At 47.9% G+C, this 15,449-nt stretch overlaps 6 protein-coding genes across 6 annotated transcripts; 3 read left to right on the forward strand and 3 right to left on the reverse strand.

Moving 5' to 3' along the window:
* Positions 1-368: 368 nt before the first annotated feature.
* NEUTE1DRAFT_63885 (ADP-ribosylation factor 1) lies at positions 369-1,422 on the reverse strand (the record flags this gene model as incomplete). The annotated part of the gene is made up of 3 exons (XM_009852978.1): positions 369-753; positions 822-1,229; positions 1,300-1,422. 3 exons carry the CDS (start codon positions 1,420-1,422, stop codon positions 733-735), a joined length of 552 nt encoding a protein of 183 aa, XP_009851280.1.
* A 704-nt stretch (positions 1,423-2,126) lies between these two features.
* Positions 2,127-3,296, forward strand: NEUTE1DRAFT_117110 (60S ribosomal protein L39; the record flags this gene model as incomplete). The annotated part of the gene is made up of 3 exons (XM_009852979.1): positions 2,127-2,192; positions 2,411-2,511; positions 2,726-3,296. The coding sequence occupies 3 exons, from the start codon at positions 2,187-2,189 to the stop codon at positions 2,772-2,774; spliced, it is 156 nt and encodes a 51-aa protein (XP_009851281.1).
* A 450-nt stretch (positions 3,297-3,746) lies between these two features.
* NEUTE1DRAFT_117111 (uncharacterized protein) lies at positions 3,747-5,351 on the reverse strand (the record flags this gene model as incomplete). The annotated part of the gene is made up of 4 exons (XM_009852980.1): positions 3,747-4,486; positions 4,585-4,850; positions 4,931-5,012; positions 5,253-5,351. The coding sequence occupies 3 exons, from the start codon at positions 5,001-5,003 to the stop codon at positions 4,310-4,312; spliced, it is 516 nt and encodes a 171-aa protein (XP_009851282.1).
* Positions 5,352-10,868: 5,517 nt separating this feature from the next.
* On the forward strand, positions 10,869-12,915 carry NEUTE1DRAFT_63895 (uncharacterized protein; the record flags this gene model as incomplete). Its single annotated transcript, XM_009852981.1, has 4 exons — positions 10,869-11,165; positions 11,229-11,602; positions 11,715-11,766; positions 11,852-12,915. The coding sequence occupies 4 exons, from the start codon at positions 11,057-11,059 to the stop codon at positions 12,787-12,789; spliced, it is 1,473 nt and encodes a 490-aa protein (XP_009851283.1).
* A 370-nt stretch (positions 12,916-13,285) lies between these two features.
* On the forward strand, positions 13,286-13,711 carry NEUTE1DRAFT_101097 (uncharacterized protein; the record flags this gene model as incomplete). Its single annotated transcript, XM_009852982.1, has 2 exons — positions 13,286-13,315; positions 13,472-13,711. The coding sequence occupies 2 exons, from the start codon at positions 13,286-13,288 to the stop codon at positions 13,709-13,711; spliced, it is 270 nt and encodes an 89-aa protein (XP_009851284.1).
* A 363-nt stretch (positions 13,712-14,074) lies between these two features.
* NEUTE1DRAFT_146653 (uncharacterized protein) lies at positions 14,075-15,116 on the reverse strand (the record flags this gene model as incomplete). Its single annotated transcript, XM_009852983.1, has 2 exons — positions 14,075-14,816; positions 14,888-15,116. The coding sequence occupies 2 exons, from the start codon at positions 15,114-15,116 to the stop codon at positions 14,143-14,145; spliced, it is 903 nt and encodes a 300-aa protein (XP_009851285.1).
* Between the last annotated feature and the right edge of the window lie 333 nt (positions 15,117-15,449).

A 15,449-nucleotide genomic window follows, 5' to 3' on the forward strand; every position in this document is an offset into this window, starting at 1 on the left:
TTGGTCATCGCATGTTGAATAGTGGCATAAAGCACGACCACCGGAAAGTACACTCCCGCGTTATAAGAGTTTATAATTTGCAATGGGGAAATTTTAGACTGTGAGCACGATGGCTGAACATCACCTCACTGGTGTGTACTGTTGGCTCAATTTGGACTTGGCTTTGAACCTTTGCCTGAAGCACTATTCTGGGCTCACTCGGAATTCGAGCTGCAAATACCCAGGTCAACTGATGACCAAGCTTAGAGTCACCGCGCAAGAGAACATAAGTAATATCGGAGTCGGGAATATGTCGCGTGAAACGGGAGATTGCCCAACGCGCAGACATGTTATAAGAGTCCGAATTTCGTCTTTTGTTGTGTGCTTGAAGTCTCAATACCCGACGATCCGACGTTGAATAGTCGCCGGAGCCAGTCCATTAATTAAAAGAAGGCTATAGAAAGCTCGTAAGCTGATATATGTAGGCAGAAATCTCTGAACCCTTATGTCGTTTTGTTTGTCATCAAGGCATCCGCTGGTACCAACCACCACGGGACATAACCCCCAAGAACGCCGAGAAACCCGGCCTGCCGCCGCCATACGTATCCGATATACCCAAGTCATGTGCCGGTATGTAATTCCGTCGGTACGACCTATTCCCGAATGTTGATGTTGTTGTCATTTGTTGTTGTACAGATTCTCCTCGTCATCTCAAAGCCGGTGGTGATGTTTGCGCATTCCCTGCTTTGGCCACTACTCCTCTTTTACGGTTTGCTGCTCACTTGGTTAGCACATAGACAGAATAACGGGCCGGGAGCAGCAAAAGAAGAGGTTAAACATACCACCAACCAATCCATGCCCTCTGTGATGCCTGTCCCCTCCACTGCACTGCAGGCCATGATGCTCCAGTTCCTGTCCCTTAGCTCGCCCAGGCGGAGAGCCTGAGAGATATCTGCCGCCCCCTTTGCACCTGGCTGATCTTGCTTGTTGGCAAACACCAAAAGGGCAGCGTCCTTCAGCTCTTCCTCGTTCAACATAGCGGCCAACTCGTCCGCCGCGGTTTGCAATCGCTCCATATCGGTCGAGTCAACAACGAATATTACCGCCGCCGTGTTCGCATAGTAGCACCTCCAGTACGGGCGGATGCTGGTCTGACCACCCAGATCCCACACATTGAAGTTGAGATTCTTGTATGTGACTGATTCGACGTTGAAACCGATTGTTGGTATCGTGGTTACTACCTCGCCAATCTACAGCATATTGTCAGCTCTCCGAACTGTGCGCGCTTCCATTTGTCATCTTTTCAACAGGTGGGCCTACCTTGAGCCTGTATAGTAGTGTTGTCTTTCCGGCATTATCGAGGCCCAATATCAGAATGCGGATCTCCTTCTTTGTCCAAAAGAGGTTGGACAGGCTAGACAGCCATGACATGCTCTGACCCATCTTTGCGTGTTGGCTAGTGCCCCGGAAGACTGAGAGCGCGTTGAGTTCGTAGGAGTGTGATGATTGAGGCAGTTGATAATTAGACGGATGAGGAGAGGATTTGACCAGGCAGGGCGACTCCTTGATACAGATCGGGCTCTAACGTGTCGGATCGGGCCGTACTAGTCGATGGAAATGATGACGGCGAGTAGTGTATTATCGAGGAGGCAGCGAACGGAAGCGCGGTCAGCCCAGCTGGTATCTTTCGGATGCTCCCGTGCGCACGGTTGAAGACAGGATAAGCGAGGGTTTGTTGCGCCGTGGTATTGCGAAAAAAAAAAGTGTTTTGGGTTAGGTTGCTTCAAGATGCTCCTCTCGTTGTCATAGAGAGGCCGTCGCTCAATGCCGCCAAAGAGCTCCTTTGATCGTGCCGGCACTCAGGGGTCCCGGGAGGCAAGGCCGCCCCAAGCGCCCTGCCCAACTGCAAACATCCTGGCAATCGATTGGCAGCGAGACGGCGCCGTGGAAACCTCCGATAGCCGCTTCTCGTGGCTCGTGCGCCTCCCTTCTGGACCCAAATGGACCTTCCGTCCTGTCAGAGAGCGGACTCCAAGAGTGAATGAGCCTGTGCCACAAGTACGAGCCACAGGCACACACGTGACTCAGCCACATGCGCACTTTCGGGCCCTAGTGTTCTGCTTGGTTTTTGAAAGCCCACACCAAATATTCTAACCCACCTCATCGACACCAGCCAAATCGACCGGTAACTCGACAACACCGTCAAAATGCCGGTACGTAACGTCCCACCATGTTGAGCGTAGGGAATGCTCCGAATTGCTCTGCTGTCGAATTTTTGGCCGTCCTGCGATGCCAGAAATGGCAGCGATACGGAATTCGCAAAATGATGATCGCGGAGCGATTGATTGAAGCATGGAGGAGGGGTCCATGACTTCACCTGCTCGAACGACGGCAAGACAAGTTATGCTGACGAGGTGCATCGCGAAAACAGAGCCACAAGACCTTCCGTGTCAAGCAGAAGCTTGCTAAGGCCCAGAAGCAGAACAGGCCTATCCCCCAGTGGATTCGCCTCCGCACTGGCAACACCATCCGGTACATATCACCATAAGCGCCCATTGCCGTCGCGTTCAGCCAGAGGAGAGGGAGAGGGATGGGTAGTGACGGGGATGGTGGTGAGGGAAGCTGGGAAACAAACCAGCTGCCTCGGCTGTACCCGGCGCAACTTGCCCTCTCTCGAGCTTTCTGCAATCAAGAACGCATGGCGACTGCTTCATCATGACGCTGGATGCTAACAAGAGACAAATAGCTACAACGCCAAGCGTCGCCACTGGCGCAAGACCCGTCTCGGCCTCTAAATGCTCTCACGATTCTTCCATATTCCACCCCCAACGATGGTCTTCTTTTCCTGGCTGCCCTGAACCACCTCCATTCTTCGAAAACTGGAGCTTGGGAATGCGACCTATGATGGCAGCCTTCTTCTCTCGGCCTTTGTCCTACGAAACCAAACCGATAACGAAATCTTCCCGACCTCCCGCCACGGAGCTGTTTTGTTAGGGCGAAGTCACCGATCATCAGCAAGCAAAAAGGAGAAGCGGGCAAGGGCAACCAGGAGGCAAATACCGGAAGATGATGTGATCACAACCAAGTTCTGGCTCGGCGGCGGTCGGTTTTTAGCTGTGTTCTTTCGGCGGGGGGAAATATCCTGGAACTCGATCCTTATTTTGGGGAAACGTAAACTTTCGGAGTACTATGCTTTCATGGCAAACATTTAGAAGGACGGTTACTGGGGGAATTAGGATTTGAAATGAGAGAAAACGTGGTGCACGAGAGTTGATTCCCATACCTGTTCTACCCATGTTCTCGGCATTGTGCTACAACATCGGTCCATCTACCATGCACGTGTGTGCATTATATCAAGATCTGTGACACTGAGTGGACTTGATGATGATCAAAAGACGTGGGCAACGTCCAAATCAGCTCGCCTACGTTCCATGAACGACTCCTGTGCCCTTGGCTTTCAAAGCGAATGAAATGAGCCATGATATACAACTTGGGTAAGCTCCCTCCTAGTTCTGTGCAATCTGGACCATTAGTGTGTTGTTTGTTTGCACGGGCAACTCCATGCCATCTTTGCGCCTGGCCATGGTTGAGTTCAAAACGTCAAATTGGCAGTGAGAAGGGCAAATTCTGTACCTACCAGTGTTACCGGGAGCGCTTTAGCATAGAACGATGGAGGATAGTGTGGAAGTATGGCTGACTTTTCTCTCCCCTACTCTGAGGCCCATTTCTTCCTGGTGACTCCGCGCCTTAAGCCATGAATAGCTGCCACGAAACCGAGGGTCGTTGTTGCTACCATTAGACTACAGTTCACATGATGGGCGTATCAAGCGGATACGAGGTGCCAATATGTAGAGTACGTTGGTGGTAAAGGGGACCATCATGGCAATAACACGGAACAGAATCGTGACGACGTTGTCGGTCTTTACGGTGAGGACGTTCTCAGACACGTGAGGACCTGGTTCACAAACTGTATCATCATAAGAAAACCCTCGATTCAGCCTAAGAAAACAAGGAGCCGTAGAAAAAAGCTAGAGAACAACGCCTCTAAACGCCTGCCAACGCAAAGTTACGATCGAACGTACTGAGTGGAAGAGCTTCGTTTGTGGCCCTCCCAGGAATGCCCAAACCGTATCACGTCGTCGTCGAAATGCTGTCGATAACACGAGATGTCTTTGATATCCATCTCCCAACATAACAGCTCTCCCCATATCCATCAAACTCGGCTAACGTGTGCATCCCGGTAGACGAAGCACAGGGGTAGCCTCTGTCTTTGGCAGACGGTGGTCCCGGCGTTGCAAAGTGACTGGACGTGGAAACTGGTCTTGATCGGCTAACGGTCTTCCGCCCACTCGTTCTCGCGGCGAATCTGCTCCTCCTCCTCCGGAGTGAAATCGTTTGTAATATTGAACGTCTTTCGAATCTCCTCAGGGGACTTGCCCTTGATCATGTTGGCAACGGTCTTGCATCCAACATCAAGGAGGGGCTTGATGTCCATGTAGTTGGCAGCCTGGATGAGAAATATGTCAGCACAATCTGACCCTGCAGAACCCGAGTGATGTTTGCATATCCACTAGCATCAGCGGGTGAAACGAGTGAGAAACCTACGAGAATGATCTCGAAGAGCATCTCCTGGTCAACCTGCATGAACTTCTGGTCCCATTCGTCGATCTCCGTGCTCTTCTTACGGCTGTCGTTCTCGTCCTCGGTGGTCTGGGGCGGGTCCTTGCGGTGGTGCTCGCACCACTCGACAACCTTTCGGAGGACAGGCTCGTTGACGTTTGGTAGGGGAATAGCCTCGTTCATAACAGCCTCGTCGCCCAAATCCTCAATCAGGTTCTTGATGAGAAGGGATCGCTCGGCAACAACACGATCTGTGTTTGACGCCAGTTAGTCGGCTGAGTCGCAGGGAAAGAAAAGGAGACAGGCCAGGTGGCGGGGTAACTCTACTCACCGACGGTGATGATTTGTCCATCGTTGCTCTGGAGAGATACCTTCTGGAGGGCACGTTCGTCGTTCTCCGCCATGTTGAAAGTCTGTAGTCGTAGTCTTGACGTTAGAAGATACGTCGATGGATGTTGATGGGTTGAGTTGGCTGTATATGTGATTGATGCTGGTGGTGTGAATGATGCAAAGAGGGGAGTTCAATTGTGGGGGAAAAAGTGGGAGACGGTGTTGTTATATAGGTGCCTGTTTGCGCAAATCCAAGCTCAAACGTAAAAGTGACCTTGCTCTGAGTTGCAGGAGGTTTGGTAATAATGAGAGAAGGAACGCACGCGGTGTGATGCAGTGGTTCTTATGGTTTCCCCGTGAAAGGTTGCCTGTAGTTTGCTTGGGCTAGTGATGAAAGTAGACGGAGGTCCGCGTGAGTGCCCGTTGGCGGGCGCAGTCGGTCCTTCCGACAAACGAGTCGCCTCTGCCTTCATTTTGTGGAGCCCGCTGCACGCAAAAGAGTCCAATTGCGCGCACGTAAAGTGCGTGCATAGACCACCTAGCAATCCTGGCGTGATCCCCCAGCTCGTCAGCCTTCTTGGGTTGGAATATAATGGGGTTGGGTGGTCAGTGCCCAAGCCCCGCCTGGAGGGACGGATGGACTTTGCTCCAACACGGAAGACGCAGAAACGCCCTGGAGAGAGAACCTGACCGTTCACGTGCCGTTTCATGTACCTTTGGCACCACGCAGCTCCCATCGACGAAACGATGGGACATTTGCACACCAGTGATTACCTGGTATTTTGAGTCACGAAGAGACGATGTGGGGACCGTCGTTGGCGTGATCTGGGGACACTTGAAGCTACAGATGTCTTCATGCTTGCAATACACACAAAGCATTGCATCGGATAATAAAAATAATCAAAGACCGGCACATACTATGTACATACGAATTAGGTTCGTTGACAGCTGACTAGATGTGGTTTCCCACACCAAAACTATGCGTTTTTCCAGATGCTCTATATTCACCAGCTATGTTCCGGCTCAGGATGATACGCCCGCACGCCCGGTAGATTTTACCCAGACTTGTAAGTTGGATGTCGGGATGTCAATGGCTTCGATTGGAAAAGCTCCTAGATGAAGTATATACATGATGGACAACTACTTAATGGCACCGAAAACTGTCCTGAGCCACTCTGGCTTTTGTTACTATCTCGCATCATTGATACGGATGGTCAAGTAAAGGAATGCAGCTTGAATGTGCCAAAAGCTGCGGTACCTCCCGTCCAACGAGCACAGAAAATCAACTTCCGTGGGAGGAAGGACAAGGGGTCAACATGAGGGCCTATCAATATTCAAGGCCGCTTTGCTGGAGATTTATTTCACACTAACAGACTAGGACATCTTTTGCTTACCATCTGTCCGTATCGCAGTATGATGTACATTCAGATCACGAAGGCGAAATGTCAAGATTCCAAAGCTGTGTCCCGGCGCGAATATAGGTACAAATAAAGGTACATATATACTATGTAATTCGTCATTCATGGTCCGGCTCGCGCAGATCGACAAGTTGCTGCACCCGTGCGGGAGGAGATTACCAAGGCACCTACAGCAATGTGCCCTGTAAATGCTAGTCCCTATAAATGCAAAGACCCAGTTATTGCTAGAATATTCTATGCCCGAATTATTTTAGTATGGCAAGGCCTGCTAACTGCTAAATGCAAACCGGCCAGCGGACCGCCCATATAAAATTGCAACTGTCAAGATATCTAATAAGGGTTTTAACACCCCTATTACTACTTATCAGAGCTATCAACGGCCGTCACTAGCTGCTAGAACCCTCCCCCACGATCGCTAAATTTCCCCTAATCTTTTCCCTTCTTTACTCTTTTACCCTAATTTTCTAATTTGAACTATTAGTATATCCCTTCTTTTTGTCCTCTATTTCTAAATGACCAATAATTCCATACATTTTATTAATAATTAAATTTTCCTATAAAACGACCCTTACTATAGCTACTAACCGCCGTAATACACTTTTATAAGAATAGCGAATCTACTTCTAAGAATAAGTAAATAACTAACCTTACCGCTTAACCTTCGCCTAGTCTGCCTAGTAGATTCAAGGATAATAGAGTATTAATCTCCCTAATTATATAGTATCCCGTTATCTCAATAAAAAGAAGAACCCTATTAATTTCGTAATTATTAACCCCTTATTATAGCAACTTAAAAAGACTTGTATAAAGATTAGAAAATAACTAGTTCTTAAGAAGCTACTCTTTCATTGGCAGCTTGGTTTAGAAGTGTTAGGATACTAAAGGACTACCGCCGCGGGTACCGGGACCCGGCTAATATAAGTACGGAAGGAGATTCGGAATTGCCGGGGATAGAATATTATAACGCTATAATACTAATACTCTCTATTATCTTACTAAGCTTTTACTTAGAAGTATTAAAACGACTGATACTTTCCTTCGCTTTATTAACTTTAAGCTTAAGAATATTAGAACGTTCGATAAAATAAAGTTATAAAGGGGACGCTCCGGTGTTATATTATAGCGGTATATTAATTAGGAGCTCTATAATTATTAGTTATAATAGAATAGAGTTTGTACGAATATATAAGTAGTTCGAACGGGCGTTTTTTATTATAGTCGGTAGCTATTAATATATTTTTAAATTAACCCCTAATTTAACGTCCTCTACATATAGCTACGACCGTAGTTACCTCAACCTACTTTTCCCTCACATCCTAATAAGAAGCGTAGGGTCTAAGTACCTTAATCGAACTTTTGTAGGAGAAAATTAGAAGGATATAATTTAAATACTCTAAAACTTATAATAATATACCTACTAACTTAAATACAATACCTACCTTCAGGGTTAAATAGTACCATTTATTTAGGAAGTAATACTAAATTCGTAAGCAAAACTTTTATAGCAAGGTTACTTTTACTCCTAAATCCGACAATATCCCCTTTAAGGAGATTAACCGTCTTAGATCCCTCTTAAAAGAATTTCCTACTAATAACCTTTACAATATAAATAAAACAAGGCTCTATTAGTAGTACGCCCCTAATATAACTCTAATATTATTATAAAAGCTAGGTATTAAGAAGGATAAATTCTATATCTTATTAATACTTATAATTAATAATACCAGTAATAACCTCTTTAATATCTAAATTATTAATAAAGAAAAAGTACCTTACATATTAAAGAGATATAATTTCGAAGCTTCCCACATAGTCTAGCACAGTAATAAGAAAATATAAATAACTAGTACTGTTATAAAAGAGTAGCTCCGAGCCTTCTATAGCTATATTTCTATTAAAAAGCCCGGACAAAGAGTATTCCTTATCCTTAATAATTATTCTATTTATAAAGTCGCCCTCCAAATAATACCCCCGCCGCCGTTTATTACCGTACGGTTTCTTCCTCCCAATTATATATCCCTATAGCAACTTATAAATTAGGGTATAATTAATACCTTCAAATTATACTACCAACGTTACTTCTTAAAATAAATAATTTATAAGATAGATAAATCTTCTACCGACCTAATTAATACAATAAATTTAAAATTCTATTTCAATTGGATTTTACAAATCTAGTATATTAAAATAAATAAATAGACTATTATTAATTGCTAGTACAAATCTACTCTTTTAGGTTACATACTACCTAAAGGGGAAGTTGAAGAGATTCCCTCAAATCTCAACGCTCTCTACAATAGAGCAACCAGCTATATTAAAGATACTAGAATATCCCTCGCGAACTTTTTCAATCTCGTTAATAAGAACAATATACTAAATAAATTAATAACCGTTAAGGAGGTATTTTAATACGTAATTTTAAATTAGGAGGATACTATTAAAGATTCTAAAACCCCTAAAAATAACGAAAACGACCGTACCTTCAAACCTCCAATAGTTATTACTAGTAAGTAAGCGGTTATATATCTCTAAAATCTATTAGATTAGGTAGTAAGCTATAAGGTTTGTGGTTTTAATGAAATGTAGGGATTACGTAAAATGAAGATGAAAGTTGAGAAGTATTTCAATGACCGTCTTACTTAGAAGAATATTACTGATTTTTTCTCTTAGGGGAATTATAGACCTTTGTAATAGACTAGAAAGTGTAGATTAGTATAAGAAAATTGATGGTTCTGACCCCTGCATCAGGCTCCCAGTTCGGATACCAGTAAATGCAAGGACCTAGTAAATACAAGAAAAATGACCTGCCCGAGTGGGTTGCATTTACTAGGCACATTGCTGTAGACTTGCGCCAACGAGCCTGCCGACTGGCCCGAATGCGGACGGACAACTGCGTGGGGAATCTGGAGATGTCCTCACCCCACCTAATTTGAGATTCAAGAATTCCAGAAGCCTTCCTTTCCGATCGCAGCAAACAAGTCCGAAGCTTGTCAAGATTCAAGCAATAGTACCTGCAGGGGCTCGCCGCGAAAAGTCGCTCATCACTACCTACCTTCACATATGACCCTGCCGTCCAGGAAAAGTTGAACTCTCAGCTGCTTGCTTCCTTCGAAACTCGTGAATACTTCCATCTCAAAGGGCCTTGCGAGACATGATCGCTCGCTCCTTCACTGGAGAACACCTGGACGCCTGACGAGGGAGGCGTGATGCTTTGTAATATGTAGTGCGGATGGTGACACCATGAAGCTGGATTAGGTTCCCCTGGTTACAGCGATGGTAGCGTACAAGGGAATTGCGGGAAAGGCGCGTTTGCATGATTCAAACGGACGGTCGGATCTAGTCTCTATCACATTGACCCCCGTCGACAACGCTTCAGCGGACCCGCCCCACAAATATGTGGGTCTCCCCTCCTCGAACTTTTGTGAGAGGAGGTCTGTTACAGTTTTGCGCAAAAACGTCGTCGGCTGCAGAAACTCCCATACAAACTCTAGATTTTCTTTTTATATATTCTATTATAATAAAATAAAGAAAAATAGTAAAAATAAGAATAAATCACTCAGAGGATGGTCTTTTCGAGCTCTTTCTAAAAATATATTTTTTATAAAGTTCGGACCACCCGTTATAGTAATACAACCTTAAAGGTAAACCTCTGTCGGCTGCAGTTGCTTTTAAGGTTTTGGATACTCCTTATTTTTAACCTTATTAATAATTATATAGCTATAAAAATTATATGCCGAGGATAACCTCGGTGAGACGATTCTAATAGTACCATTTTTATAACGCTCGGACTACCCATTAAAGTAATACAACCTCGAGGGGGTAGTATTTTATTTTTCTTCTTTTAGTTTTCTTTTATTTTTAACTCTAATACTAACGTAATAAGTAAAATAAAAATATGCTGAGGATGTCCTCGCTGAGGCGGTTCTAATGGTATTATTTTTATAAAGCACGGACCACCCGTTAAAGTAAGGTAGCTTTGAGGGGGTAAAAGCTTTAAAGTTCAAAGCCTTGCATCTCGACGGTTATTAGTCGTATTGAAAAACTAAGGCTACTGTGAGAATCAGGATAAGAAGTTCTATATAGAGGTAATTTTCATCTATTTTTATTAATTTTGTTAGACTTTTAATAGATAATAATACTTGGTTATTCTTCTGCAGCCGAAGGCTAAAAAGCGCAAAACAGGCTCAGACCTGCTACCGCAAAAACAAGGGGTGGGGTCGGGGGGTGGGGTGGGTTTTGGAGGTTAAGTGGGTCTGAGAACTGAGACTAGTCGGATCCAATTCTTTAGCGTGCCTGAGGGATGCTGACCATCACCCCCCCTGTTCGGAGCTGTTCGCGGACAGGGCTCGCTCCTACGCAGCAGAGGTACCTGAGATCTGGCACGATGCCACCGTCCACTCCCGGTCCCATGGGCAATTGGGCATTCCCTTCTCACGAAGGTTACAGGCCCATCCCTTCCAGGTTCCTTTCTGATTACCACACCCAAAGATTCTCCTCGTCGCTTTCGGGTTATGTTTGAGCGCATTCTCTCCCTGACACGCCATCATGCCGTCTTTTTAATCACGGCGACTTCCCTCCTCAACCTTTCCATCCGGTGATGCCCCTTTAGCTTCCCGCGAGTTCTAGTGCCTCGAACGGCTGCGTGCGCCCCAAGAACGGATGCTCACATGGGTCGCGAATGACTGCAGTCGCAGGATCACGAACTTGACATGTTGCGGAGAACATACCTTTTCTTGGTGTTGGTAAGGCTCTGGTTTGCCTTATCACCAAGCTATCTTCACCCAGATGAGAACTTTCAAGGGCCAGAGGTTATAGCCGGTATGTTTGTATTTGCACCCCCGCAGACTGTATGGCGCATTGCTAACACTCGTCGCGCTTCAGGACAGATCTTTCATTATCCCGTCCGGCACACGTGGGAATTCACGAACGAACACCCGATCCGTAGCGTTTTCCCACTATGGCCTGTATACGGGCTGCCGATGCTGCTTCTTCGCTGGCTTTGGATCGGAAATGGAAACGATGGCGAGATCCCGCCTATCGCAGTGTTCTGGACCCTGCGCGTTCTCATGTTCGCCATAAGCTTCGTCCTGGAGGATTGGGCTATCCACGAGCTCATACCATCGCCGAGACATAGGCGCGTTGCTGTCCTCATTGTCGCCTCCTCCTACGTGACCTGGACGTTCCAGACACACACCTTTTCGAACTCAGTGGAAACATTAGTAGTAGCATGGTGTCTGGTGCTGATTCAGCGCATTGTCGAGAATCCGGTAATTGGCCCAAACAGATGATTTCAATGCGCCTGGGTATCACGGTCACTGACAATCCGAATACAGAATCGCAGTTCGTTCCTTGCCTCAGCGGTATTAGGTTTTGTTGCGGTCTTTGGAGTGTTCAATCGCATCACATTCCCCGCCTTTGTGTTGATTCCTGGCTTGCAGTTGCTGAATTACTACTGGAAGAAGTGAGTCTGCCTGATCACAGTTTCCTTGGATGCATGCTGATAGTCGATAGTCCTCTGTCATTCATGATATTGGTCTTTGCAGGTATCTCAACAACGCTGTTTGCCATCGCTCTCGACACGGCCTTCTACACACCGCACTCGATAACCTGGTTGGACCTTGTAAGAAGACCTGTATTGACGCCGCTCAACAACTTTCTTTACAACATTGACCCGGAAAACTTGGCTCAACATGGATTGCACCCGTGGTACCAACATTTGCTTGCCAACCTTCCACAGCTGATCGGGCCAGCCGCCGTGCTTCTCTTCACCCGACCGCAATGCTCTATACGACTGTACTCTGCTATCTCAGGCCTTGTCGTTCTCTCCCTATCAAAGCATCAGGAAGCAAGATTCCTCCTCCCGACAGTCCCTCTCATCTTATCTTCCATTCGACTTCCGAAACGAAAGTCGGCCTTGCGCATTTGGCTGGGGTCCTGGATTGTGTTCAACCTCGTGTTGGGCATATTATTTGGGGTTTATCACCAAGGTGGTATCGTGCCAGCGCAAGTATTCCTGAGCAAGCAGCCTGATGCTACCCAAGCAATTTGGTGGAAGACGTATATGCCACCAACCTGGCTTCTAAACGGGAAGAACGAGGTCCTCACCACACGAGATGTTATGGGAATGAAGGGCGAGATATTGCTCGAGGAACTGGAGAAAATTGCCACATGCGATATCCCCGCGGACAGGAGGAGCAATGAATATCTGAAGGAGAAGAACGGAACATATCTGGTGGCGCCTCTTTCGGCTGCATGGCTAGACCCTTACCTACCGAACAAGGGCCTGGACGGACTACGATTTCGGGAGGTATGGCGATATCGGCAGCATTTGAACCTGGATGATATGGATTTTGGTGATGACGGCGTTTGGAATACCCTGACTAGAGTAATTGGGAGGAGGGGCCTCGGGATATGGAGGGTTACCAAAAGTTGTCCCAAGTAGGGCTGATAGAGTGGTATGGCGGAATGATTGGTCAACGGCGGCCGTCTAATTCTACAGCGTTTTCTATAAAATGGCTGTATCTTAATGGAATTCAAGACGTCCTCAAGAAACAATGAATGAAGCTTGCGCAAGGTCTTAATTCTGGAAACAACCACAGACAGGGTTGAGAAAGTAAACAAACATGTGCCAAGAATTAGGGGGGATCGGTTGCTGCGGGGAGCCAGCGGAAGCACGGCCGCTCGGGACAGGGGTGGGGATCGCGTTTTACGGGAAAGCTGACCGGCCCACGGGCTTCGACCCACTGTAAATTTGGAACTTGGGAGCACTGAAGCTCCGTCAATCACCCGAACAAGTCCATCCACTTCATCCGGTTCCGTCGAGTCAACACTGAAGGTACCGACAACACCACGCTCCGTAGCTGCCCGCACCTTCCCGTCCACAGCCAGCCACCACCGCCACCAGGAACCACACTCGCCAAAGCCGCGATCTAGCCAAGATGGGTGGTCTCAATCTCGAAGTCTTCAAGGTGAGCGGCCCCTCCCATCCATCCCATCCCAGCTTCACCAAGCTGCCTGGGCCCTCCCCGAAAGAGCTCGCCCTTGCTCTTCCCTTCTCCGGCTTCGTTTGCTGTCTCGACCAAGGCGTGTGAACTGCAGTGGGCTGACCATTACGGAAAAAACAGTTCGGCATGTACCTCATGTTCCCCATCGGAATCATGTTCTACTTCGGCACCAACCTCGACCAGCGCTTTTCCGTCCCCGACTTCTGGCCCAAGCCCGAGAACGCCAACAAGGTCCCGTACGACCGCGACGAGATTCACGAGGAGCTCGAGAGGCTGCGCGCCCGGAGACTTTATTTGCGCGAGAAGAGGCTGGCGAGTGAGGCTCAGCAGCAGCAGCAGCAGAACAACGATCAGGAGTAGTGCGACGACATCGACTACCTGTCGAGGGGCCTGCCTATGAGAATTCTGGGCACAATTGAAGTTTACGGCAACTGACGAGACGAGTCATTCACCCTCAATTGAAGAGGGGGGGCTGTCGTGTTGTGGTTCTGGCTATGAGCAACTTCGGCTGAGGGGATTGTAAGATTACTGGAGTAGTAAAAGGAAGAGATGGAAGTCGACCTGGCCAGCTGGGCCGTCGCGGTTGGACAGCCATGGTGGTTAGTGGTGGACGAGTATCGACATGGGTTATAAGGCGTTTAAGGGGAAAACATGTCATTATTAGGTATCATGGTCACGAGGGAGGGACCTCTCTGCTTTGCATCGGGCCCGGACATCATCTTTGGGAAAGGGTATTTATCAATGTTTACAATCATTTGTTATGTCCCTTCTTTTTGCTTTTCAGGCCAGGGCTACTCGTCAATGAGTTCAGTCACCCTAGCCCACTCGTCATCACTCATGTTTCCCCTGGATACATTGGACCAGATCGCCTGGACATCAGGGTAGTCTTTGATGCTTGTGAGGAGGTCCATAAACTTGACCAACTCCTCGGACGAGTCCAGCGGAGCTTTGGTATCCTCAATGGCATGCCACACAATGTCGGACTCGGCGATCTTGAGGTTGAACTTGGACCCGACAGCCTTGCAGATCTGCTGAGTTGACGAGGGGTCCGACCAGACAATAATGTTGCCCTCTTCGTCGTTCTCGAGATCCTCAGCGCCAGCCTCAATCGCATCCTCCATGATGTCATCTACGTCCAGGTCGCTCTCGCCCTTCTCAAAGATCACGCGGCCCCTCCGCTCGAAGAGGAACTTGGACGGGCTCTTGGCACCGTTCGCCTTCTTCACCATCTGGTTCAAGTCTTCTATAACGCGCTTTGTGTTCTCTGTCGCAGCGTCCACCACCAGAGCGATGTTGGGTGGCACAATCGCCTCGTATATCACGGGCTCTAGGGTAGCGCCTTCCGACGACTTGCCCTGGCCTCGGGCGATGGCTCCCTCGATCAAGGCCTTGGGGGTACCGGCCTTCTTGGCCGCCGCGACAATAGTGGCAAGCTGCGGGTTATCGTTGAGATTGGGTCCATAGACTAACTCGCGTAACTGCGTAAGCTCGGGCTTCAGCCGGCGGATGGGCATCGGGATGATCGGTGAAACGCACGCTTCGAGTACAAGGTGATGTTCTTGGTGAAGACGGTCCTGGCTGCATTTTTCTTGGCGTCGGCGGCGGCCTTTTCATGCTTGATCTTGGACCACTTGTTATGACCAGACTGCAGGGCGGGACTGCTAACGAAGGTGCGCCGACATTGCGCGCATATCGAGGAGCTCGTGGATTTGGAGGAAGACCGGAAGAGTGGACCAATGACGATGCTCCGCGCGAGGGAAGCCATTATTGCGCTTTGCGAGAGAAGTAGTCTGGAAGATGAGCAATGCGCGTCAGATTGACAAACACTAGGAAACTTTGAAGGCGGGTTGACGCGACTCGACAACCCAGAAGAGAAGCGTACAAAGACAAAACGGCGAGACGGCTCTTCCCGCGACAATGGACGGAGCTCTCAGTCAAAATTCTGAGAATTGTTAGGTTAAGCTGTGCCGAATGGCGGCCGGGGTTCGGGCGCGGGGCGGGAAGGAAAATGGCCCATCGACATGGGCGGCGCGGTGGTTCACCAGGGGCGTGTCCCGAACCCCTTGTCGGGTGTTGCCCCTCGAACACGACTCATTGG

The sequence above is a fragment of the Neurospora tetrasperma genome (assembly GCF_000213175.1).
Source record: "Neurospora tetrasperma FGSC 2508 unplaced genomic scaffold NEUTE1scaffold_3, whole genome shotgun sequence".
In the NCBI taxonomy this organism is placed as follows: domain Eukaryota; kingdom Fungi; phylum Ascomycota; class Sordariomycetes; order Sordariales; family Sordariaceae; genus Neurospora; species Neurospora tetrasperma.